General features: G+C 38.1%; 1 protein-coding gene across 2 annotated transcripts in view; it reads left to right on the top strand.

Moving 5' to 3' along the window:
- Positions 1-26,854, top strand: part of lsamp (limbic system associated membrane protein) — a 475,339-nt gene that overhangs the window by 424,608 nt on the left and 23,877 nt on the right. For both annotated transcript variants that reach the window (XM_057839958.1, XM_057839957.1), the window contains one exon: positions 10,371-10,496. In XM_057839958.1, the coding sequence (XP_057695941.1) occupies positions 10,371-10,496 (126 nt within the window). The remainder of the gene's footprint in view (positions 1-10,370; positions 10,497-26,854) is intronic.

Here is a 26,854-nt window from a genome sequence, read left to right as displayed (position 1 = left end):
TAAACATTAAAAACAGCAAATATGGTGGAATGTCAGCTTTAATTTACTGTTTTTAATAATATTTTTAATTTAAATATGTTGAATGTTCCAATTGTTGTGCCTTTTGGAGCATAGGAAACATGCCATTGCTTGGAGTGGGCGGGCATGTTGTCTTCCGGGCTGAGGAGGTTTTTGGGGTCAAAGTGCATCATTCGCTGTCACCTTGTAAATCTGCACTGGCATGAATACTTCATCGTTTTGATGCGGAATTGCAACATTGGTCGAATGGAAACGGAACCATATAGATGCAAACATTAAATTTTGCGTCTTCTCAAGGAGTCACAATGTAAACTAAGGGTACACTCATGTAAGGCTATCAGAACAACTCATGTCCCGTGGGGTGAATAAAGAGGTTGCTGGGAAACACACATACACATACAGTAGAGGTCCCTCGTGACCAAGTGGATGCCAGCAAGATGCAAGGCAATAGCCAATGGCAGAGCAGCTTTAAGTATGTAATGTTCAGTAAATTCTGGGAAATGTGAGTAGCATCCCATACTGTATTTTTGCCTGTCATATCCTGAAATTTCTTTCGTAACAAGAGGCAATGTTTTCCCGTTAAAGCAGTAATGTGAAGTAATTTCTTCACATGCCAAATAGGGTCACAAGCAGTGTTGTTAATTTTACTTTAAAATAGTAATTAATTACAGTTACAAATTACTTCTCCCAAAAAGTAATTGCGTTAGTAACTCAGTTGCCTGAATGTAAGAGTAATTAGTTACTTGGCAAAGTAACTAGTGATAATTTTTTTTTTTCTCAAAAAAAAAAACAAAAAACAAACAAAACAAACAAACAAACAAAAAAAAACAGGTCACACAATGTGAAGTTTAAAGGATTTGGGGGACAATTGGCCCTAGCCCAATTCATTACCCTCCACTTAACTAGACACAAGGGTATTGCGATAACTAGCTAGTAACCTTTGCTATGTGTGGAAGTCATTTAAAGTTGTAAATCAATCGTTAAAGTTGTTAAAATTTCTCCCGTTATTGCATTAGTTCCCTTCTGTCTACTTTAAACATGTGTAAGTTTTAAAACTGTTTCATCATTTAAAGATCGATTTAAGTTAAGATTTTGCCGATTTAGAAGCATTTTAGATTTAAAAAAAAAAAAAAAAGTTACTTAGGTTCGCTAGGAAGGATCTCTACATCAGGGCCTTCCTGAGAGGTCTACTGCTTTAAGATGGCGGCTGTTTACTAACGCATGTAGTCCTTAAAACATGTTGGCAATGCAGCTGTGTCAGTTTTTGCATCTAGTTCTATAATATGATATTTACCGTGTCATGTGGGCGTAGTTTGTCGGCTATGGCTACAGTCAGGTATTATTGGAGCCACCTAGCATCGCGGTTGCAACGGCGTCTTCCCCACTGCTGCTCTGCTCTCGTCCACGTGAGTCTGTTTCTCTCAGACTTTTTTTATTCAACCAACTTAGTAACGCATAGTAACGCACGCCTTTCCCGCCTCAGTAACGGTAACGGCGTTGCCAAGATGAGAAAAGTAATTAATTAGATTACTCATTGCTGAAAAAAATAACGCCGTTAGTAACGCCGTTATATTGTAACGCCGTTATTAACAACACTGGTCACAAGTAAAGTAATTAAACATTGTCCAACAAATAAAGCATGAAAAAATAATTTATATGTTGTATATTTGACAAAATAATCGCGTTTCCGAAGTTCGAGCCTGAAAGGGGACGAACCCGGAAGTGATACGTCACACCGGGAACGCGATGGCACCTCCATACATACGGCTGCCATACAAAGCCCTTCAAACAATGATTCAAACAGCGATATAAGCGATAGATCAAGCGCAAGGGAGGAGATCCAAGTTTTTGAAGAGTTGGAGGAAGAAGAGGAGATTGGAATTTCATGTCATTAGCCAGACACTAATCATGATGCAAACAATGTGCCTAGACTTCCTGACATGGAATGGATACAAGATCCATCGAGATTACAACATTGGTAAGATATAGGCTGTTATTATTTTCATGATTTGAAGATGCAGATATTTGCACACAATTTTATGTTTTTGTCTATCTGATGACATTGTTAAAAAAAATAATAATCTGACTTCATGTTCATTTTGGCAGATCCGGCAGCTCTCGTGCATATAAAATAATAATATAAAAACGTTGGGGGGAAAGAAGGAGATGAGTCATTGTTATATCTTGACCGAGTGACCCACACGACACCTTTATTGGCTTATACAACTTTAATCATCGTCTTGCCAAGTGACTCTGAACAACTTATCTCTATTTTAGTGAAGGAGCAAGGCACAAACAATAACACATCTAAATGACATGCGTACACTCTACTGGTGAACTCCCGTATTACAACTAAATAAAATCCACTATAACCATATCACAGTCGCCAATTGCTTTCTCCACTTTATTGTGGCAACAATAAGAAAACAAAGTGGCGTCTAATGGCGTAAGGAAATGTAGTTTTTTCACACAAGCGAACAGATTACAAAGCACCACTTCAGTGTTGTCCCGAGACTACATTTCCCATGATTCACTGCGTGGCCTGGGCGCTCGCTGATTCGCTGCCAGACATTAAAAGCAACATTTGTCACCTGTCAGCAGCTCTCGCGAAGCGGCGAAGCACAAACTAGAAGGCTTCAAAGCGATCACCGTGAAAGAAACGGCGAACCGTACAAATGCAATGCAATGCTTGAAGCATGAAGGTGGAAATACATAATACAAATACAGATAAATAAAAAATAAGCAAACTCACCGGCGGTGTGTGTCTCTTACTGCAACGTGACCGTGAATTACGCGACGCCGACCCGCTTATGTGCACATCCACACCCCTTTCCCGATTGACAGTGGATTAACCCTTTCGGGCAAGATCGTAGATGACGCACAGTTTAAACACGCTTAACATAGCGAACGCAACAACAACTATGATCGGGGATAGCCTCGGCTAACGTCGCTAGCTTATACTGTTCATTCCACAACAGTTGGCAGCTCTGCTTTGACAAAGTCATCAGTCATTTATCCAAAAACCACACACAAGTTACTTTTTGGCAAATCCTTGATCATAAGCAGACCGGTTAAGGAAGCAGGCATCTTCGAAGTGTTTGCAGCAGAGAACACTACTCGATGATGGCATGAAATTCATACGCTTCGTGCGAACGAAAGATGTCCATTTACATGCCCTGCTATCCTTTGGCCACTCATACAACTTTTTGTTTGAGTGAGAACAAAACATCGCCACACACCGCCATGGCATCTTACCGAGAAGCAATGCAACAAACAATACTGTTCTATGGTGGACTTCCCTCGCACTTCCCGGTGTGACGTAATTTCCGAAGATTTCCGAAGATTGCCGAAGAAAAGCATTTTCGTTGTCAAGGGCGTTGCTATGGGTTGAACAAAGAATCTGGAAGGGTTGCGTTAAAAAAAATAATGAAAATATGCTTATAATTGTTTAGCCATTGATATTATTCAGAAACATGGTTGGCCAACCTTAGTTCACATTTGGCCTTTAAGGCATGTCGTTACCTGAAAATTCTTTTTGTAGAGATGTTTGTAAGTAGAGGTACCCCTGTATTCCACTTTTCTCACACCTTTCATTCATTTATTGATTCAGTGAACAGACCACGCTCTTAACCCTTTATTTATAAATGGTATAAACATGCCCAAATTGAGATACAAGTACATGATGATGATGGTTTAGGACTCTGATTTTAGCAAGCTAGACGAGCAGTTTAGGCCAATCCTTCTCTTTGTGTCAACTGCTCTGCAGATGTTTGGCATGTTGAATTGTCTTATGCTTTTACATCACCAGAGAGTGGGAAACACTTTTCATGATCAACATATTTTTTGTGATTTTTTTTTATGGAGGGCTGGACTAAGGACATGTTAATGTGTCAAATATAAACTTGGAAACAAGGAATTACATGATCTAGGTTTTACTGGATGAGCAGTTTGGTCATCATTTCTAAAGAGATTCCTACATTTGACTTCATTGTCCAGTGCCTACCAGATGTGACACATTGTTGTCAAAAGAGTCCTTTATAGTCATTTCATCGCCTCAAGTTGTATCTTTTTATCAAATAAGTGCAGCTATGAATCTGATGACAAATGTTAGCCAGGCTTCGAAACTTGGCCCTGATTGGCGAAATGAATGCCTGGCCTCGCCAATGAACCTGAAAACTCTCTACCGCCAGCCAATTGTTCATTGGATTGCAGTGTAAACTGAGGAATAGTTAGAAATAGGGATTGGGGAGCACAGACCAGAAAGAGTGGAAATAAATGTGCTTGAATGAATTTCTGTAGAGCTGTGGGGAGTAATCATCTGAGTTTGTAGGGCGCTTGGGTATTTACCAGCTGTAATTTTGACAGTCACAGAATGTTTTTTTTTTCTTGTTTTTTTTTTTTTAAATTGACACAGTACAGAGAATGAAGGCTTAACTGTACTATTACGTATTACTTTGACTTTTCATTAATGCTGGGATAGCAGTTACACAGTTGAATAGTCTGTGCTCTGAGTGAGTGCGTTCAAAATGATCAAGATTTTCAAGCATTTCTGTTTGTATACTATCACAGTAAATTACATTGTGTGTGGTTATAGAAGTAGATGATATCTCTATAAACTTGCTGAGACAAAATTAAAGAAGAAGATAAGAATAATATCGCCTCATCATTATTAAAGCATCCTTCGGGGCATCAGAATACAATTAGCAATAAATTTTAAGTCCACGTCCAAATATATCAATATCTGTTTGATATCCGTATCGGATTTTGGAGTTGTATCGGTTATCAGTTAAAAAGTCAATATCAGACAAGTCTAGTCAACATTTCATAGCACCTTAGATACCTACCTCAATTAGATACCGCAGGACAATTGAAAGCTTATTTCATAGCACCACAGTGGCAAAATGGACCTTGGCTCGGTTTGCATTTTACTTTAGAGACATTTAAGGCTGATTTATGCTTCTGCGTAGCGGTGAGGGAAGACCTACGCCGTTAACACAGACCTGATTTACAACCTAATGCCGTAGCCCGATGTGCACCTCCAAAAAATCCTGACTACGCATCACGTCAACACGCCTGATGTGAATGTCGAAGGACTGTGATTGGTCCCCTCAGAACGTTTTTTCCGGGTCAGCACTACTACACCGTTTTCATTCGCAAATGTCTTCTGTCTCGCCTACCCTTCAACATTTGTATCAACAAAATTTGTTGTTCAGTATTGATTAGCTACACTGAAAATACACACGTTCCATCTTCATTGCCATTGCTGTCAATGACTGGAGGAAAACTAAAGGAATTCGACAAGAGTCCCCCAAAACCGTACGAAGACAATGCCACACCCTTCTAGTGGCTTGGCAGTGAATTACAGAGCAACGCGTTCCCTTGACGCAGAACTTTGAAAGCTCAGTGACGACGAAGGTCTAAGTGGTCGCTAGGCCGTCACCACAAAGCAGAAGCATAAATCAGCCTTTAGAAGGACCATAACTGAAGATCTGAGCGACCTGGTTGTGCGATAGCATGTGAGCTTGAAATAATGTACAGTTATAGCTCGATCTACGATCGCTTCGACACACAATCTTTTCGACATCTGACCTAAAATTTGACTCGCCATTTGTTTCTACATCTGACGACATGCTTGAAATACGACTATTTATGACAGTGCTGCAATTTCTTTGTTTTCCCGCAAGAGGGACACAGATTTTCTTGTGAAATCAACATGGGTTCCAAGAAGGTTTGTGCAGGTGGTAAAAAAGGAAAAAGGTGACGCCTACCATTGAAATGAAGATGGAAATAATTGAAAAATCTGAGCGTAGTGTACACATTCGTGAAGTGGCTTGACAATATGGCTGTACAATGTCTACGATCTCGACGGCCCTCCTCTGATCTCTGTTCGGCAGTTTTTCTAAGTTAAGGTGACAATTATTATTGTTGTAACATCGCCAAAGATATCGCCAGCTTTGTCCAGTTTTTAATCATTTATTTCAGAACATGTGCAACTCAACATGTCTACTGTCCGCCCAGTTGACACCAAAAGCAACAGAACTTTAAAAGAGAAAGTAAAATCTCTACTGCACCCATCTCACTGTCACATCAGCCATGCGGTGCGTTCAGGTACAGCACGCACGCAAAACACATCCGCTACATTGGAACCCGATTCATTACAATATTATCGAAATTATTCTTATTGTTGGTATTATACTGTATTATAATGCCAATCTTTATTTATGATTTATTTGTTTTGCTAGCTGTAATTGCCATTTGTAATAGTACCAGCAGTATTTATAGTATTAGGGATTTAGTGTAGGTTTTTGGGCCGTGGAACGAATTAATGTAATTATAACGCATTCATATGGGAAAATCCTGCTCGACATACGACCATTTCGACATACAAACAAGGTCCTAGAACAAATGAACTTTGTATGTAGAGGTACCACTGTACTGGGGTACCATAAAATTCAGTAATTGATGAACAAGAAAAAGCACTTTAAAATCTTCTTCATATTAGATGGGATTAGAATTGGTTTGATGTGTTCTATTTTCTTTGGTCTAGTTGGAATGTGAACTGCTGCGTTTTGAATGATTTAACGGCAATTAATTTTCTATTTTTAAAAGAAAACTGGACTTTTTTTAAACACTACAATAATCTAATCTGTTAGATATGTATATATAAACCAGTTTTTCTGAATTAGATTGAGATAAGTGTGGAAATGTTTTTCAAATCATAGTATATGAAGCTGAAAGTTTAGATGTGAACCAATAATTACTTCCAGATTTCTAACCTGGGCCTGGAAAAAATGCTGACAAAACCAGAGTCTATTATTGCTTCTGTATTTGTGGACCAACTCGCAGAATTTCTCTGTAGGTGTGTAGTTTAGATCATCAATGCATTTGGTCAAGTTGTTTAGTATAGGACTAAGATTGCCAGGGGACAGTGAGACATAAAGCTCATTGTCTCATTTGCATATTGAATTTCAGGAGACATTATGTTTGTTTGATTGAACCAAGTGGGACCAATTAAAGGCCGAACAGCAGTGGACAAATAACTAATCCTTGGTGGACTGTGCAGTCGAGATTAGAATTTACAGATCTAAAATTGCCAAATAAGGTTGAGAATATTTCCTGTAGATATGATTTAAAATTGGCAAATAACACATCCCTGGAGGTCTATAGTAAATTCCAAGTCTATGAAGTAAGAGATCATGGTCCATTGTAGAGCTGTGCAATATGGGGAAAAAACTCTATCACAATATGGCCGATTTTATATCACATAATCAATATTCCACAAAATAGTACATTTTTAATAACCGTATTTGGTGAATAATTATACGTTTTTACTACAGTACTTTATTTTTGAATTGACATTAAACTGACCTGCCAAAAATGTTAACTGTGTCAAGTAGTATTGCAACATATCCAGTGTAAAAAATGATCATTTTAGTAAATTGAGATCATCACGAAAAATGTATAAAATGCCAATAGAAAGTTTGTCATCGTGTTGGCAGTATATATCGTCATATCGTACAGCACTCGTCAACTGTATCAAAGGTGGGACTTAAATCTAATAGTACCGAAAGAGAGAGTTTGTTTGCGTCATCAGTTTCAAATCATTGATAACATTATCCGGTGCAGTTTCTGCACTGTGATGTGTTCTGATATCATTCAGATTATTATGAGTGAAGTAATTGTGGAGTTGAAACAACTCTATTATTTTACAGACACGGGGATGGTTGGAGATGGGCCTGTAGTTCATAATTATTGATAGATCAAGCTTGTTATTTTTGAGTAATGGTGTGATAATGGCATGCTTTAGAGGGAAGGGATGAATTGTTAACATGGAGAAGATCATGTAAAATAATATGAGAGAGAGAGAGAGACAGACAGACACAGACAGACAGACTTATATTAACGATTAACTTTCTGATCAAGTTTGATTTCATATAACCTCTCACTCGATTTTACTTCACATAACCTCTAATCAAGTAACTGACCACATATGGAAAATAAAAATAATAAAAATAAAAATGCTACTTTTGAGGTTATTTTTCATCTAAGTCAACATGAGTACTGTCTTCACAATATTATTTAGGTCGATACAGCCTGGCTACTATGAAAAGAGCTCACAGAGACATTGTGTGACTAGAGGAAACTCCCACAAACAGTATTTCTGTTAAGCTAGAGGACTGCTTTGTGTTCCCAGCTAGACTGTCACTAACGAGCAAGGAAATTCAAACACAACTTTGTTTTACTGGACCATCTTTGTCAATAGAAAATTACAAAACCAAGAGCTGCTATAATGAGCTTGTTATTTGTAGTAACAGCTATTGTGTTTTGTTCATGGTTCCTTTGAGTTTGAAAACAAAGTATTTGTGTGTCATACATGTCCTGGGGGAAAGTAATACATTGGAAAATGTTCATGTGCCCAGTGAATATAGAAATAATACATTGAATACAACGGAGATGGCTTCTCTTTCCACCATGGACTTTTATCCACTATTTTTATAATATTTTCTTCAAGGTCAAAATTTAACATACATTTCCTTAGTATCAAGGTGTAACGTTTTGGGTAGCCTTCCACATGTTTTCGACAGTACTCTGCTGGAATTCTGATCCATTCATTCTGACAGAACTGGTGTAACTGAGGTTTGTTGGTTGCCTTGCTTGCACATGCCTTTTATGATCAGCCCACAAATTTTGGGATTCAGATCAGGGCTTTGTGATGGCTACTCCAACACATTAATTTTGTAATTCTCAAGTCCAGATTTTACCACTGTCTACAGAATCAAACAGTGTATAGTACATGAAATACAGTTTGGTTTTTTTGCATATCGGTGCTGTAAGCCTGAACATTAATCTGGGAATAATGTTGTATGCAGTGTTGTTTTTGGCAGCACTTTTAATTTTAGTTTTAGTCTCTGTCTTTTGGACACTAATACCTATTAGTTTAAGTAATATTTCAGTCATCTCAAAGTGGGTTTGTCTTCGTCTAGTTTTGGTTGACATTTACTAGAAATGTTTTCGTCTTTAAAAAAAAATAATAATAATTAAAATTAAAAAAAATATTACTCCAATTAAATAAATAAAAGTTTCCAACTATTTCGAATGAACATTGACAGACAAGCACATATTGTAGTGTCTACAAGGACAACGCCAACTTGGTTATTATATACACTCAGGATGAAAACAGTACATTATTTTCATTTAATAATACCCAAACTGGATGCCACAAACTGTTTAAAAAAAAAAAAAAAAAAAAAAAAAGTTGTCCGAGAGTTTGAGAGGACGCGAGACGTTAGAATTACCCTAATGCTAACGCGAACGCGATGCTAACACTAAAAGTTACATTGAGTATGTGATGATCACTGAGCACAGACCTTTAAAGGCTAATGCAATATTGTGAATTTTCTCTGACCAAGAAAACAAAATACTGGCATTCGTCTCGTCATCGTCATGAAAAAAGTATTCGTTGACAAAATGTTTTCATTATCATCATCGTTGACGGAAACAACACTTGTTGTATGGATGTCTTGGTTGTGGCTAAAATAAGACCCAGTGACTCACTTTAGCGCTTTTGGCATATATCGGCCCTTCCCCATTTTTTAAATACTGATGGCTAACAGTTTGTCCATGTTTATCTGTTGCAAATATAAGTGTTTATAAAACAGTGACCAATTTATACAACTAAAGTACAGCAAAAAAAAAAAAAAGGAAAAAAAATATATATATACATTTTGCCTAAGGTGTTCTGCCACTCACTCACAGTGCACTGAATGAAGCAGCTGATGGCAAGTTGGACACCTCCAACAATATTCTGATTCATTCTATACCCTCTATTTATATTTCATTTTATCAAAACCCAATGTGATAGAAAATTGTTTGCAGTTTTGACATCATATGCAGTATAGAGTATTTCCCAGCCGTTCCAAACACATTCTATCAAAACCTTCACATATTGTATGTCCTCTAAATCCCATCCCTGATCTTCTTGGACACTGAAAAAGCCAACTGCACCTTCTTAATTCATCTGCATAACAGACGAGGTTAAATTTGAAAATGGTCTCAAAACTGCACCGATAAAAAGTGCACCGATACCTTGAAGTGTTTGGAAAAAAAATTAAACCATTGAGAAACATTTTTTCTCAAAAAAATGGCAAGGTCAACTTGTCTCTATTTTCATGTTCATAGTAAGGTACTTCTGCTTAAATTTAAAGCAGCTGTTCAAATAAAGCATCCATTATTATAATAGTGAAGTCTGAGTCTGACAGCATTTTAGAAAAGTGCAAAAGGCATTGTGAAAAAACAGCTTAAAAAATGTTAATGTCTTTCTGTGTCTCTCTCTCTTATCTCTACCTTTACAGTTCCAGCAAACATTTACAAGATGTCTGAAGACATGACTGTGAATGAGGGCAGCAACGTTACACTCAGCTGCTTGGCCAGTGGCAGGCCGGACCCGCTTATTACCTGGCGATTGCTCAACCCCTCAGGTAAAATTTATTCAAAAGGTGTATATAAATTTTAAAACTATTTTTATAAAAATCAGATGTTATTTTAACAGATCGAATCCTAAAAATATACGATTTTTTTGTACATGCCTTATCGTGAGTCTTTTAAAGTACACTGTTCAATATATGGCCTGTGATCATATTTTGTACAAACTGATCAAGTTACATTGATGTTGCGCAGATGTAAAAACATGTTACTCTAATTGGAAACCATGCATTCATGCAATATTTTAGCACTACACTGTATTTGTCAAGTCAAGACAAAAAAACATGTACACTACAGTTGTCAAATGGAGTAATAGTATCCCAATTTTTTTAACATAGTAGTGAATGGAAACTGAGACTATTCATGCATTGGTTGAAATAGCCACTCTGCTTTACTGAAGTTTAATATGTCGCATTTGTACTGTAACCTGTAATCCAGTTACCTTTGTTGGTATAATTCTCCTTTGCTTTTTCATTGTTCTTCTTTGTGCTTTTTATGTATGGATCATTGACATTGAATAGATTTCTGCATATTGTTATAATAGTATCATTTCATTTTTAAATGTATTGTTGCTATTTATTTTATAGTTACAGTGTACGTTTCTGCTTACTGTTCTATTTGCTGAACTTATGTGACGGCAGGAAAGTTTCTTGGCTGGCCTGGTACCCTTAATTCCAACCAGGCGAGTGTGGCTTCAAACAATGGGGTTGCTCACAACTTGCAAACACTGCAGTTGTTGTTGCTTTTGTTTTGTAGGGGCTGTCTCCCCAGGATCCATGTGTCAAATTCAGTGTGAGAGCAAGTCGTGTGGCTTATAATGATGTTTGGCAGTTGGTGGTTTCGCTGCAGCATGCCTTTGCCTGCCTGACGAATAACAGTATCTCCTCACTAATGAGACACTCGAAAAACGTATAAGTACATAGGTGTGAAATTTTAAGGAGAGCCATAACGTGTGCTGAAAATGTTGCACACATAAAATTAGAGAAAATATACTTCTCTGAGAGCTCCATTGAACACCTTCTGAAATTTGAGTACAGAATACATATCACCATTTCATGTAATGTTCCTTGTACAAAGTAACATCTATTAATTAATAGTACACCTTATTAATAACAAGATAATAAAATGTACTGTAAACATACAGAAAACCAGGTTTGTGTATTCATATGCTTGCATATTTGAAATATTAAAGCAAAATGGGATTGAATTTGTGAATTCAATTGAATCACACAGAATGACCAAGTGGTTTCCAGACGCATACACCAATGCTGTCGATTAGAAGAAGCATATTTACTGTCATGAACACTGTCATAATATGTGTGATCTGCATCTGAAGCTGACATTTTGTTTCCTCATTTTCTCTACCGGTTGATGATTTGAACTGGGGATGATGGCAGCCACTTAGTAATAGATGACCCATCTACGCACATAATACACTGTATGAATACCTATTACGTGTCGGCAAGATAACTTAAAGGTTATTTATATTTTAAGGAAATTTTTGATGATGATATTTATGAGGACATGCGAACTAAAACAGTGACCAATATTAATGTAATTGCTGCTTCGGATTAACAGAATTATTTTTGCACACAATATCACAATATAGCCAACCATTTTTGACACTATCCTATAAAGGTAGCGCAAATCTGTGCAAACGATAACTGAAGCTGCTTGAAATGGAAACAAAAACAATTGCTTAATGTTAGAGGTCCAACGTAACATAAGTTTAAAACTAACAGTTTAAAACTTAAACACCAAAATGTCATAAAAAGCTGCAGCCAGTGACGCTTCATATAGAACCCTTATACAGTAGTTCAGCAAGTAAGTTCTTGTGGCAGTTACACAGCTATTCATTCTTCCCTAGTGAAAGCCGGTGTACGAAAACAGACGGACTACAAATCTATTGTGTATCAGTATTAGTCAATTTTCAGGGACCACAAAAATGAAATGGATAAAAGGCAAATCCATTTCAGTACATCAGCAGTAAACAAGCAAACAAAAGGGCTTACAAATGTACTATTGTATGTCCTTTAACGCTTTTACATGAAGACTGACAAGTAACCAGTAATGCCACTTTAAGTGCTCTTCCATTGAAGTGTCTACAACAATGGTAGACTGTGTGTGTGAGACCTTACATTTGGCTGATATTGTCAGTACAATACAATACAATGGTGACATCCTACCATGCACAATAAGCAAGGAGATAGAGCCGCCGGTCAGTTCCTCAATACTTACTGCTTTTTAGCCAAGTAGAGGACATACAGTATATTGCCCTTTGGCATTGTTTGGCATTGCATTGTACAAGAAAGGGCATATACTGGACATACTGGAGCTGAAAATGTAGGAAAAAACACAAGGAAACAGTGTTTTTGAATGCTTATGGACAGTTTTGTTAGGTCAGTCCTTCTTATAATTATTTACACAAAAGGAAAAGCATACAATAGATCTTGTACTGTTTCATTAGTCATCTCCACCTTTTGGGTATAATAAAGTTTGTCAGGCATATAAGCAGTTTTGTAAACAGAGCACTGAGCCTTTGATGCACTGAGTAAAATAACCTGTCTGAAGCTTGTAGAGATTCAGATAATTCAGAAGGATCTTTAAAATTCTTGTCAGAAGTACTCACTTTATTATGTTTCTATGACGCATTACATTACTGCAAAACATTTCCATTTCCTTACCTCTTAAGTGTTTACTAGTAGTCATTTTTTATGAGCCAGTACCTTAAGCAAGCCCTTCTGGGCGAATGTCTTCACTCCTAAATGACAAAACTGGAAATCTATACCTCAGCAACAATGATATCTATCCAAATGAACTGATTTGGACGACAGCCCAAACTCTTACGCAATATAATACAGCTGAAATTTGAAGTCATGAGAGTGCATGCTGTAGGAGTTTTGATGATAAATGCCCTTGACATCCGTCCTAAGCTGGGCCGCAGCAGTGTTCCAGGACAGGATTTAGAAGAATTCCCCCCCAGGATTATTTCCTCAACTGGACAACTTTTTCGTCATCTGTTGTGCTACTTATCCCTCCATCCATTTTCTTTTCTGCTTATCCTGCTCAGGGTTGAAGAGAACTTGAGCCTATCCCAGTTGACATTTGAGCAAAACACAGAATTCCCCCTTCATTAGTTACCAGTCAACAAAAGGGTATCTATAGATATAGGCTACGTTCAATCTGAAATGTTCACCTTTATCGGACGAGAGTGAGACACTTACTTATGAGGATCATTTAAGTTTGTAATGTGTGTCCTCTTTTGGGAGGGTGGAATCAAAATACGGTCACCTTAGAATAACGTAAATCCAGAATGTGTAGGCTGCAGTCAGTGTACTTAGCATTTGGTGGACTGCAAGCTAGTGTGCAGGCATGATACATGAATGTTCTGAAGGTAGCAATAGAGTCAGGCTCACTTTAAGTGACTTAGTGCCATTCATTCATCATTCATCTATCTTTAGTCATTGCTTCTCCCTCAATAGAGTATTTTCTGTTTTTTTCTGCCCCAAATCGTGCACCCTGACAACCACAATGCAAGAAAAACATACAGCCTATCTACAGTCTATGGCCCCTAACAGGCAATAAGACAAGGATCGTAAATGTTCTGCTTGCTCAGTGCAATAAGTATTGTAGGTGTGTGTAGACACAAATCTTCTTGTTCCAGGATGGCAGTGATGGAATAGCTAGCAAGCCTTCTCGTTGTAGGATTAAAGAATAAGGTACTAACAGGTGCCTCTCACTGTGTTCCTGGTGAAGTCTATCTCTGTTGGTCTTCAAATGAAACTGCATAGGAATCCAGTAATTCTGCTGTATTTATGCCAGGGCCATAATTGGGTGCTATATTGTCTGGTTCACTGTTAAGACAATTGCACATAATGTAACTGAGAAGTTAAGATATTGATATGGTGATAGATGTGAGACCACAGTACAGTGATTTATCTGCTGGATGATAAGTTGTTGATTTTAACTGTCCAATGGAAGAGCAAGGTGGTGTAGTGTTAAACATTTCCGCCGCACAATTGAGAAGTTATGGGTTAGAATCCGAGTTCAGCCTCTCCCGTGCCAAGCCATCAGTCTGGTGTGTGTTTTCTCCAGGTATTCTGGATGTCAGGTCAAAATTATTTATTTGTCCCTTAATATTTATTTATTTTTTTTTAAATACAGAGTCACAAATGGCTCCTAGGCCCACAGATGACAGAACATTCACAACATTATCTGATCGACCAAATCTGGCAAGAAAAAAAAAAATAGAACCCTATCCAGGGGAAACAGAAGAGATTACAAATGGGTTCAATCCACCTTTCAAGGATGACCAGTCTGCTTATTATCTAAATGTGCCCTACCAGTCCAGGGCATACCGTAATTTCCCGAATATAAGGCGCACCCGTGTATAATGTGCACCCCAAATTTACTTGTAAAATCTAGGTGAAATTATTGTTCCCGTTTATAACACGCACACTAGTTTTAGCATCAATAAATAGAAGAATACAAGAAAACAGAGCTCGTGTACAGATACAGAAATGTCATTTTACTGACTGGTGAAACACAGCACATGCATAGCACATTGGTAGTTCAAAACATTACCATAAACTGACAATATTTATGGTAATAATATGATTTGACAACTTCTCCAATTTACCAGAATCTAGGTGAAAACAAAACAGATGTGACTTTTCTTTTAAAGGCTGCTGTATAACTTGCTCGTTTCATCATGATGAATAAATGTTTCTTCCATGGATTGATACGGTAAAATGAGAACGTAAGTCGGAAATCCATGAGAGCTCATCGCTGTCAACACGACAGTAACAATAGGAACTATTGTTATTTGGGTTTGAGTTTCCCGAGGGACCGATATAGTTGACGGACACAGGAAGTGTGTGTGCTTATGTTTGTTATGGTCCGAGTTGCGGAGCTGCAATAAACGTCGACTCAAATGAGTTCAAGAAACTAAATTTTGTGCTTTATGACGAGTGAAAAAGCAGAATTAAACACAGACGAAATCATTCGGCCGATTAGAGTGAAGTATTACCGACACAAAATGGTGACGTCACGTACCGTAGTGGTCGGCAACGGGTCGCCGCATAAGTTTCTTCAACACAACGTGGCCGTGTCAATAAAAAAAAATCGGTTTATGTATATATCTATCTATATCTATCTATATCTATATATATCTATATATATATATATATGTATATATGTGTAATATATGATATACGATGTAATAATATGTAATATATTTCTGTCTCCATCCATGTACCCGTTTATAATGCGCATCATGATTTTACAAGTTGATTTTGGGGGGAAAAAAGTGCGCGTTATATTCGGGAAATTACGGTACATTACCTTTTGCCCAAATTATCACCAGCTCACCCGCAAACCTAATGAGGACAGATACTATACAAAATGGATGGAATGAATAACCTTTTGAAGCGTAAGGAAAATGTTTCTGAAAATAGGCCTCTTGACATTATCAACGTTGAAATACAATTGTACCTCTACATTTGATTTTCCAGGACCTTGTTTGTAAGTCAAAATGGTCGTATGTCGAGCAGGATTTTCCCATAACAATACATTATAATTCCATTAATTTGTTCCACATTCCGAAAGCCTACACTAAATTCATAATAAATACTGATGTTACTATTGGAAATATCAAATAAAAAGAGCAAAACAAATAAATTATGAATAAATATCAGAATAATAATATAATAATTGGGGCTGTCAAACGATTAAAATTCTTAATCGAGTTAATTACAGCTCAAACATTTATTAATCGTAATTAATCGCAATTCAAACCATCTATAAAATATGCCATATTTTTTCGTAAATTATTGTTGGAATGGAAAGATAAGACACAAGATGCATATATACATTCAACATAACGATACGTAAGTACTGTATTTGTTTATTATAACAATAAATCAACAAGATGGCATTAACATTATTAGAAAGACTTGTAGTTCTTAAAAGATAAATGTTAGTACAAGTTATAGAAATTTTATATCAAAACCCCTCTAAATGTTTTTGTTTTAATAAAATTTGTAAAAAATTTCAATCAAAAAAATAAACTAGTAGCCCGCCATTGTTGATGTCAATAATTACACAATGCTTATGGGTGCTAAAGCCCATAAAATCAGTCGCACCCAAGCGCCAGCAGAGGGCGAAAAAACTCCAAAAAAACACAAGTAACAGGTGGACATTGCACTGTGCTGTCATTTTAATCTGTTTGAGCGGCGCATGTGCGTTAATTGCATCAAATATTTTAACGTGATTAATTTTTAAAAATTAATTACCGCCCGTTAATGCGATAATTTTGACAGCCCTAATAATCATAGTAATAATAATAATATAAATACCTGTAATAATATAACAAACCGGGTTTTTAATATGGCGAATGTGTTTGCATTGTGTACCTGAATGCATCGTGTGGCTGACTTGATAGAGTGAGCCTTTTTTTTGCTTTCGTTTTGTTTACTTGCTGTGGGGGACACTAGGTGTGTTGTGTTGCACAAGTTGATGGAATAAATGATTAGAAACCTGACTAAGCTGGCGATTTCTTTAACGATGTTACCACAATAATAATTGCCACTGTAAAGTGCCTGTGACACGAAAAAGCATGTTTATTTTGTAATACACGCGGTATTTTATGCTCCTGAATGAAATGGACCACCTGGATGTGTGAAGAAGCAATCGATATATTTATTCATTTTTTTAAATTCCGCGCTACGAAAATGACAGACTTCCGGCTTCGGTCTTGCATTCATTCTTCATGCAGCAAGAGGGTGCTGTGGCGTGTACGGGAGAAGGAGTCCTCTTCACTATACTGCTGTACTGTTGTATGAGAAGGACTAAGGATTCAGCTGATTTTGCGGATTAATACGTTTAGTTTTCGCATCATGCCAGCCAAACGGCTGCAGAAAAATCTTGCTGTACTTGAGAGAGAGGCGTGTGGGCCTTTTTGGGGTTTCAAAAGATTCCCATTCACCGTTGGAGTGTGGGACCATGGGACTCACGAGGAAGTGAGTAAACATCGTGTTTTGTATTATGTCAAATACTGGGGTCATTTTAATATATAGGTGGCTTGCATTTTGTGGCTGGCAGGCTCTTTTTCCCCTCGGCCGACGACCGGCAGCTTGTCGCCCTCTTCAAGTGCCCCGTGTTCTGTCAAATTTTCCAACCGATCAGAAATTGCGACTTTTTGTAAAAAATAGCCACGAATACAGCGATTACAAAGTAACCACTACAAACTTTCTTTAAATACTTACGATCATGGATGGGCATGTAAAAAGCTCTCCTCATACACATATTGTCATGTTAACTGCATAACAACTGCAGCCGCCCTCCTGAGTCTCTCGCTGTTTACGACTTTGCCGTGTAGTAAAGCATTATTTTGCCATATTCGTGTTTACCATTTGGCAGCTACACGCTCCTCCGATGTCGGCCGGTTTGTCCGGCGGTCATTGTCCAGCTGCTTCCCCGCAAACGAGCCCTCTGCCCTCAGCAGGGGAACGACAAGCTCTTACTTGTTCGCCGCCGGGCAGGTTGCCGATCGGCGGAGACAATCAACAACCCCTCGTCATGTGAAATGATCCGGGCTAGTTATGTGTTATTTTCCGCTTCAAAGACTTTGAAACATCACTCGGTTCGGGTTAACATGTAGGCGAGCTGTCACGCCTCTTGGTTTGTTTACATTCTCCGAAGCCGGGGAAAGGAAATGACATAAGCCCGATTTAGATGGAATAAAATATCGTTCGGGAGGTACGACAGTAAAGGTGAAGTCCACAGTTTTGACCATTATGGAGTAATTTTGCCATGTCGTCTTGAATAACCACAATTTTATTATTTTATATTACATTTAGCACAAGACTGTTATTTGTCGTGACCATGCCATTTATTTAGCTATTGGGGAAAAATACTTGGATAAAAAGAATATCCTGTAAAAATATTTGAGTAGAGAGACTGAAACAATGACATTTTGCGTCTCTATTCGTCGCGTTTTCCTCGTTCTGAATAATCCCCCCTCAATGGGCTGAATAGTAAAACCAATGAGCCCATTCTCCCGCTGATGTCATCCTCCTGTTGGGGACGCGAGAGCCCTATAATGGCAGGCGTGACTAACCGGCTGATTAAAAGACTAATTTCTCGTCAACTGTGCATTGCTAAATTGTTGTATATAGTCGAATCGTCTCAAAATATGATTCTAATTAACATAATAATGCTATATAAAACTCCTGTCATCCCCACTTTAACTTATAAAGACTGGTGAACGAAGGAGGACCATCATAGACCGTCTACGGCTGTATTGTTGAGCGAGCCATATCACGGATACGCACCTTACACTCATATTTTTCTATCATATTTATCTTCATGTCAATGGTAACGGTAAGCATCACCTTTTTTTCACCACCTGCACTAACATTGTTGGAACCCATGTTGATATCTCCCACAAGAAAATCTGCAATGCGTCCGTCTTGCGGGAAAACAAACAAACTGCGGTGCTGTCATAGATCGACGTATTTAGAACATGTCGTCTGATGTAGAAACAAATGGCGAGTCAAATTTTACGGCGGATTTCGAAAAGATCGTGTGTCGAAGCGATCGTATGTTGAGGTACCACTGTTTTCAATTTGTTTGCTGCTGGGCCTCTTTTACGGCCAGATTTTAATGCAGGGGCGCTCTTTTTTTTTTTTGCTCGAAGATCTACAGTGGGGAGAACAAGTATTTGATACACTGCCAATATAATTTTCAAGTAGAAAACCTCCCACGATCTATCTTGACAGCGCAGAACAGTGAGGGGGGTGGGGGCTGCAAAACCTGAAATGTTGCTCACACAAAATATTGAACTATGTTTATTAAATTTTTTTTGATTTGTTTTGTTTTGTTTTGTTTTGTTTTTATGCCGAGAGCTACCCACACTGATGTTACGATCAACTGGTCGATCGTGATCGATGTAATGGGAACCCCTGTCCTAGATGAAGTGCCCCTTCCAACCCACCAAAATTAATTTTCTTTGTTTTTGTTTTGTTTTTTTGTTTTTTTTTATGTCTCACTTAGTACTACAGACCCCCTATGTTTGTCTATTTTATTGTTTGATCATGAGTTACTTAAGAAAATAATAAGAATAGTTAAAGATATTACAACCCTCCTTGTCCAAGAGAGTGAGACTTGGCATTGATGAGACTGTCAGTTATGAACACGTTTGTCAGAATTAAATCGAGTTTCCATAAATGTAGTGTGGTGAAACGAAAACGAAAAAGTATCTTAGAAAAAATGCGACTGCAGTGGAGGGCGGATCCCACTATACATTACATCCGCACGTTCATCTGACCTATCTTCCCTCTTCCTTTCTTTCAGTCACTAAGTACCCCCCACACATGGTGTTCCTCGGTAAGAGTAGACATAGTGACTGCAACGCTTTTTGTACTAGATAGCATACAATATATATTTAATGATGGGTTTTCTTATTCTTTTTTTTGAAACACTATTCCCTCTCTCCTGTTGGTTTTTCCATTCTGTCTGTCCCCGAAACACTTTTCTGTTCAGCTGCTTTCTTGGAATAAACCATAAATTATAAACAACCACAAAATGGAGTCCACCAAACTCCCATGCGGCACACTAAAATTGTTCAGCCTATACAGTGCCTTGCAAAAGTATTCGGCCCCCTTGAACCTTTCGCCACATTTCAGGCTTCAAACATAAAGATATGAAATTTATTTTTTTTGTCAAGAATCAACAACAAGTGGGACACAATCGTGAAGTGGAACAAAATTTATTGGATAATTTAAACTTTTTTAACAAATAAAAAACTGAAAAGTGGGGCGTGCAATATTATTCGGCCCCCTTGCGTTAATACTTTGTAGCGCCACCTTTTGCTCCAATTACAGCTGCATGTCGCTTGGGGTATGTTTCTATCAGTTTTGCACATCGAGAGACTGACATTCTTGCCCATTCTTCCTTGCAAAATAGCTCGAGCTCAGTGAGGATGGATGGAGAGTGTTTGTGAACAGCAGTCTTCAGCTCTTTCCACAGATTCTCGATTGGATTCAGGTCTGGACTTTGACTTGGCCATTCTAACACCTGGATACGTTTATTTTTGAACCATTCCATTGTAGATTTGGCTTTATGTTTTGGATCATTGTCCTGTTGGAAGATAAATATCCGTCCCAGTCTCAGGTCTTGTGCAGATACCAACAGGTTTTCTTCCAGAATGTTCCTGCAGTTGGCTGCATCCATCTTCCCGTCAATTTGAACCATCTTCCCTGTCCCTGCTGAAGAAAAGCAGGCCCAAACCATGATGCTGCCACCACCATGTTTGACAGTGGGGATGGTGTGTTCAGGGTGTTGAGCTGTGTTGCTTTTACGCCAAACATATCGTTTTGCATTGTGGCCAAAAAGTTTAGTTTTGGTTTCATCTGACCAGAGCACCTTCTTCCACATGTTTGGTGTGTCTCCCAGGTGGCTTGTGGCAAACTTTAAACGAGACTTTTTATGGATATCTTTGAGAAATGGCTTTCTTCTTGCCACTCTTCCATAAAGGCCATATTTGTGCAGTGTACGACTCATTGTTGTTCTATGGACAGACTCTCCCACCTCAGCTGTAGATCTCTGCAGTTCATCCAGAGTGATCATGGACCTCTTGGCTGCATCTCTGATCAGTTTTCTCCTTGTTTGAGAAGAAAGTTTGGAAGGACGGCCGGGTCTTGGTAGATTTGCAGCGGTCTGATGCTCCTTCCATTTCAATATGATGGCTTGCACAGTGCTCCTTGAGATGTTTAAAGCTTGGGAAATCTTTTTGTATCCAAATCCGGCTTTAAACTTCTCCACAACAGTATCTCGGACCTGCCTGGTGTGTTCCTTGGTTTTCATAATGCTCTCTGCACTTTAAACAGAACCCTGAGACTATCACAGAGCAGGTGCATTTATACGGAGACTTGATTACACACAGGTGGATTCTATTTATCATCATCGGTCATTTAGGACAACATTGGAACATTCAGAGATCCTCACTGAACTTCTGGAGTGAGTTTGCTGCACTGAAAGTAAAGGGGCCGAATAATATTGCACGCCCCACTTTTCAGTTTTTTATTTGTTAAAAAAGTTTCAATTATCCAATAAATGTTGTTCCACTTCACGATTGTGTCCCACTTGTTGTTGATTCTTGACAAAAAAATTAAATTTCATATCTTTATGTTTGAAGCCTGAAATGTGGCAAAAGGTTGCAAGATTCAAGGGGGCCGAATACTTTTGCAAGGCACTGTAAATACACTCGTATTCGCATATTCTGCATGTCCAAGCAGCTGAACAGTACAGGGTATAAACAGGCACACCGGATGGCAATGTTAGCACTTGTAGACAGGTGAAATGTTTTGGGGTTTTTTTGTAATCATTTGCTACAACATTCAAAGCGTGAAGTTGTTAGTTAAGACAGAGGGTTTTTAAAATAACCCGCTGTGGCACATTAGCTGTATTATTCACGATCATATTTTCTACTACTTTACCATCTTGGTTCCGTCTATTGCAGGGGGGTCCAAACTTTTTGCAAAGGGGGCCAGATTTGGCATGGTAAAAATGTGGGGGGCCGACCTCGGCTGACGTCCTTTATGTAGAACAATATATTTAAGCAAAATTTAGCAAGCCATTTAGTGTGTCACATTTACTTTATTTTTTTTTTAATGAATCTCTCAACTAGCCTTTGGGTGTTCTCTTTCGACTCTCGGGCTCTTGCAAAATACTTCTGCTGTAAAATTAAACTAGCTTCAAATTGCTTCAATTTCTCGCTGTGTATCTTCCCTGTAATCTTGCCGTACATGTTGTCAGCGTGTCTTGTTTGGTAATATCGCCTCACATTTGTCATGTACGAGACGGAGGACCCAGTTGCGTATCGCAGACACAGGATTTTATTAAGGTTGACAGGCAAGGGAAAACTATCAGGGCAAGTTGACATGCAGGCCTATGTTTGTTCGCAAACGATCTGACACTGGATGTTGTCTGCTCGAGGCTTTTATAGTTTTCTCAGTTATTCTTTATGACATAATAAAGGACTTTGTGATGCATGAGTATGGAGCGGCATAATAAAGGGTCTTGTGATATATGTGTGTGAAACAATATGATGAAACATTACTAGCTGATGTATTACACATGCAAGAAGATGAGACATTAATGGCAGAAACATTAATACATTAATGGCTGAAACATTAATACATTAATGGCAGAAACATTAATACGTGACAACATTGAAATCTTTAAAAAGAGCGACTGTCTCTTTGCAAATGAGGCAAGACACAGATGTTGCGTATTTTAGTGAAGAAATAGTCCAACTTCCATCTATGCTTGAAGCGTCGGCCGTCACAGTCAACTTTTTTTTGTTGATTGTCGCCATTTTAGAAAATTGGAAGTAGAGGGTCAAACGGAGTAATGTTGCTCAGCCCTTAAATACCTGCAACATTCAGCAATTATCAGAGAATCCCAAAATTTGAAAAATAAGGTCCTAATGAAACCTTTTTTTCAAATTTGTGAAAAGAAAAGTCAAAATGAATATGTGTAATAAGCGCTCTAATGTCTATAACCCATGCTAAATCATGTTTTTTTTCTCATGGAACCTGCAGACGCATGTGTTGACTTTTTTTTTTTTTTTTTTTTAAAGAAATGTCAAAATTCTAAATTAGTCTGAAAATCATGACATTTTAGGTGTATCAAATGTCATACATTTGGCAATAAAGGGTTAAAGTGCTGCTGCCTTTTAGTGGGTAAATGAGCAGCATTTCGTGTGTAAGCTACTTCATATTCTGGTCGCAGTACTGCTGACCAATTTATTAAGTCTGTGTGTGGGCTGGATGTTATTGATTTTATGACAGGCTGGGGGCTGGATGAAATTTGACCATGGGCCGTATTTGGCCCTCGGGCCGGACTTTGGACATGCTGGTCTATTGTTTCCCCATTCCAGCTAGAAGGCCTGCAGTTGCTCTATGTTGCCTTTGGGAGGCAGCGTTTTGCATGTGTTGGTGTTGGTGTTCAAAGACGTTACCTGCGTTCACGTCCTCATTGATTGAAATACTTTAATACAGTTGTTCCAACTTGTCTTTGCCATGTTTCTTATCTGTTCCACATTCTATACCTTGCCTGCTATGCTCAGATATTGCTACCGAGCCCAGAATTGTATAGTACCAGTCCTGGTTGGCAGGATGTGCATTGTTCTCGGCTCTTTACGCTAATTAGCAAGAGTAAATCGTAGGCTTGGTGAATATTGGGATTTTGCTGTATTATCGGGACATGGTTGATAGGACTCTCAGCAGACCCGAGATCTCCTGATAGACATTTTACTAAATAATTTGCAATGAGCACAATAGACAGCTGGTTTGAGCTAACCTTCACACATTGACCATAATGAGCACAGCATGGCTTTTTTTTTTTTTACACAGCCTAGTTATTTACCACTGTATATGACTGCTCAGTGAGGCTCACTGTTGTTTAAAGTCACAAGTAAACACAATCTCAGCACTTTCTATTGCAGTCCCTAAGCATTTTCTCAAGCCTAGAGTCATGAAAATCCTTGGTGTAGAGTGTAGAGCTGTAGAGTTATACGGATATAGACCCTTGGTGAGACAAAAGGTCACCTGGTGGTCTACTCTTCTCATGCAACAGTGAAATTAAGCTGAGGTAATGCATTAATAATATGGTTATAACAGGAAACATTTGCTTGCACATAATGAAAAATATTTAGGTATTTAATAAAATATTTGATACGTTATGAACAGAGTAAGAATCAAAATCGGTTAGGAAGACAGGACAAGAAGACCCAAATGCAACTGCCAAGCCCAGAGGACAAAAATATGAAATGTGATAATCCATCCTTCTGATTACATTGACTGCAGAAAGGCGGTGTGTAGAGAGAGAGAGAGAGAGACAGAGAGAGAGAGAGAGAGAGAGAGAGAGAGAGAGAGAGAGAGAGAGAGAGAGAGAGAGAGAGAGAGAGAGAGAGAGAGATGATAAAGCATGCATATGTATACTGTACATACATGCTAAATTGAAGTTACAGGGGAATAAATGTGTTATTTTCGTCCAAATGCATGGAAACAAACACACACCTAAAAAAAAACAGTCACATAGGCATGAAAAAAATGGATTAAAGTCTTTCTTGCTACCCAACTCAATCAGTTGTTTAACATAAATTAACATTTGCAAAAAATAATAATAATAATAATAACAGAATGTTTCTCACAGTGGTAAAATCCTACTGATGAAAGATGCATGAGGATATTCAGATGATACAACACATCCAATTTCTCGCTGACGTTGCTGGTTTGTATTCACATTTCCTCCAGCTATCCCTGCCTAACTGCGATGTCATCTATTGATTTGGTTGGCAGGGCACATGAACTGTGGCCTCTCCCTTCATCATTCCTTCCGTCTTCTCAACCGAGCACTTAAATTGACATGGGAATCACATAAGCCTGTTGTGCAATGCTAATTAGTATTCACCAGCCATTAAGAAGTGTAATTCTTTTAGGACTCTAAATCTCCTTCTCATTCACTTTGCATATCCAAATGGCACATTGGCTTTCTGCCACTTGTAATGTTTGTAGGGTTGCTCATGTTAAAATGGTAAACAAATTATAATAGATTGCCCATAGCTACCTGGGATAGGCTACAGACTGAGGATAAGCACAGAAGACGAATGAATGAATGACAGGAAAATAAATTGAAGCAGACACGCACGTGGAGAGGAAAGACAACTGTGACATGACAACTGATCACTACTTTCATATAATAATGGTACTTGAGACAAGTAGTCTGTGAGGTTTTATCTCCTGTCAATTGTCACCTGTCTGCTGCTTTGATTGCGGGTACTCAGGAATACATTTGGTTCCGGGCAACCTGAATGTGAGCGAGATTGTATGTAGGTTTATCTATTCCTTTGTATTTTCTTCTTCATTTTTTTTTCAGTTTTGTTTGCCCTGACTTATTATTGAAGCTGATCAGTTTGTTGAGAAACTTCTACGGTACACTAAATACCGCATTGGCCCGAATATAAGACGGCCCTGATTATAAGACGACCCCCTCTTTTTCAAGACTCAAGTTTGGAAAAAAAAGTCTTTTTGAACACCAAATTAATTTTTATAGAGAAAATAATTACAGTACATCCAAAACAAATGATTATAATAATATATTTGAGAGAAAAACCATGTTATTTTGCTTCATTCAAATCTTAATATCTGTACATTTAAATATGTAAACTAAAGTGCAATCACATTCGTAAATGAATGGCTTCTGGTTTTTGAAATGTAAATAAACCAATCTATTGTGATAAAACAACAAAATTGCAATAACTGCATTAACCAACAAAGTGAAGTCTAACTAACTTTAGTCTTGAAACAAATCTGAATAAGGAAAAACATTGCAATAAAATAATGCAAACTGGTTAAACTAAAAAGAGTAGCTGAGATGTCATGACAGAACATCGCTTCAATGATATTTGGCGCCATCTAGCGTCGTAAATGGGGAGAGTAGCTGAGATGTATCACGACAGAACATCGCTTCAATGATATCTGGCGCCATCTAGCGTCGTGAATGGGTATAATGTCTAGACTGCGAATATAAGCCGACCCCCTCTTTTTCAGTGTTATTTCAATGCAAAAAACACAGTCTTATATTCGGGCCAATACGGTAATACATTGTCGAGCAATTATTTCTAAAAAGATATACAAGGTAGCATGCTTTTTAATTTTTTTGTTTTTTTTCTTAAATATTGTCATACCCACAGCATGACACAATTAATGAAACGCCTCTCTTAATTATGAATTTCATGTTAGGCGGAATGATGATTTTGCGACATAGTCTAACAAGAGCATGCACAGCATGAAAGTCTGATTAAAGACAAAAATAGCAAATTCTATGATTTGGCTGACAGAAAGTTGACCGACAGCCACCTGTTAAGGCCGTATGCAAAATGTTCAGTAGCAAAACCAAAATCCCAAAACACCCCATTATTGAAGGCCGTATGAATTCCTACACTAAACCATTAAATCATTCCAACCAATTTCCTTCCCTTTAATACCCTACCATCCTCATCATCATCACGTCCTTCACACACTCTTCAAGACTAGCAGTAAAATATAGATGTGATGCAGTCTTAATCCAGGCTTCATGAGACTCTTCTAATGTGCACAGCGTTCAATGTTCCCTGGAAAACTTCAAGGTGTCCTCATGCCCATTAATGCATATAAACTCACCGTAGAGACATTGAGCACTATCTATGAAGAGGTTGCATGTGGCAAGGCTGGCATATCTTTAAGTTACATTCAGGCATAAGGCTTACTCATCAATCCACTTGCTGTGCTATAGAGGATAGAGGGTG

This window comes from Corythoichthys intestinalis, chromosome 6 (genome assembly GCF_030265065.1).
Source record: "Corythoichthys intestinalis isolate RoL2023-P3 chromosome 6, ASM3026506v1, whole genome shotgun sequence".
NCBI lineage: Eukaryota > Metazoa > Chordata > Actinopteri > Syngnathiformes > Syngnathidae > Corythoichthys > Corythoichthys intestinalis.
The sequence above is the reverse complement of the archived record's forward strand: the minus strand, read 5'-3'. Positions and strand labels throughout refer to the sequence as shown.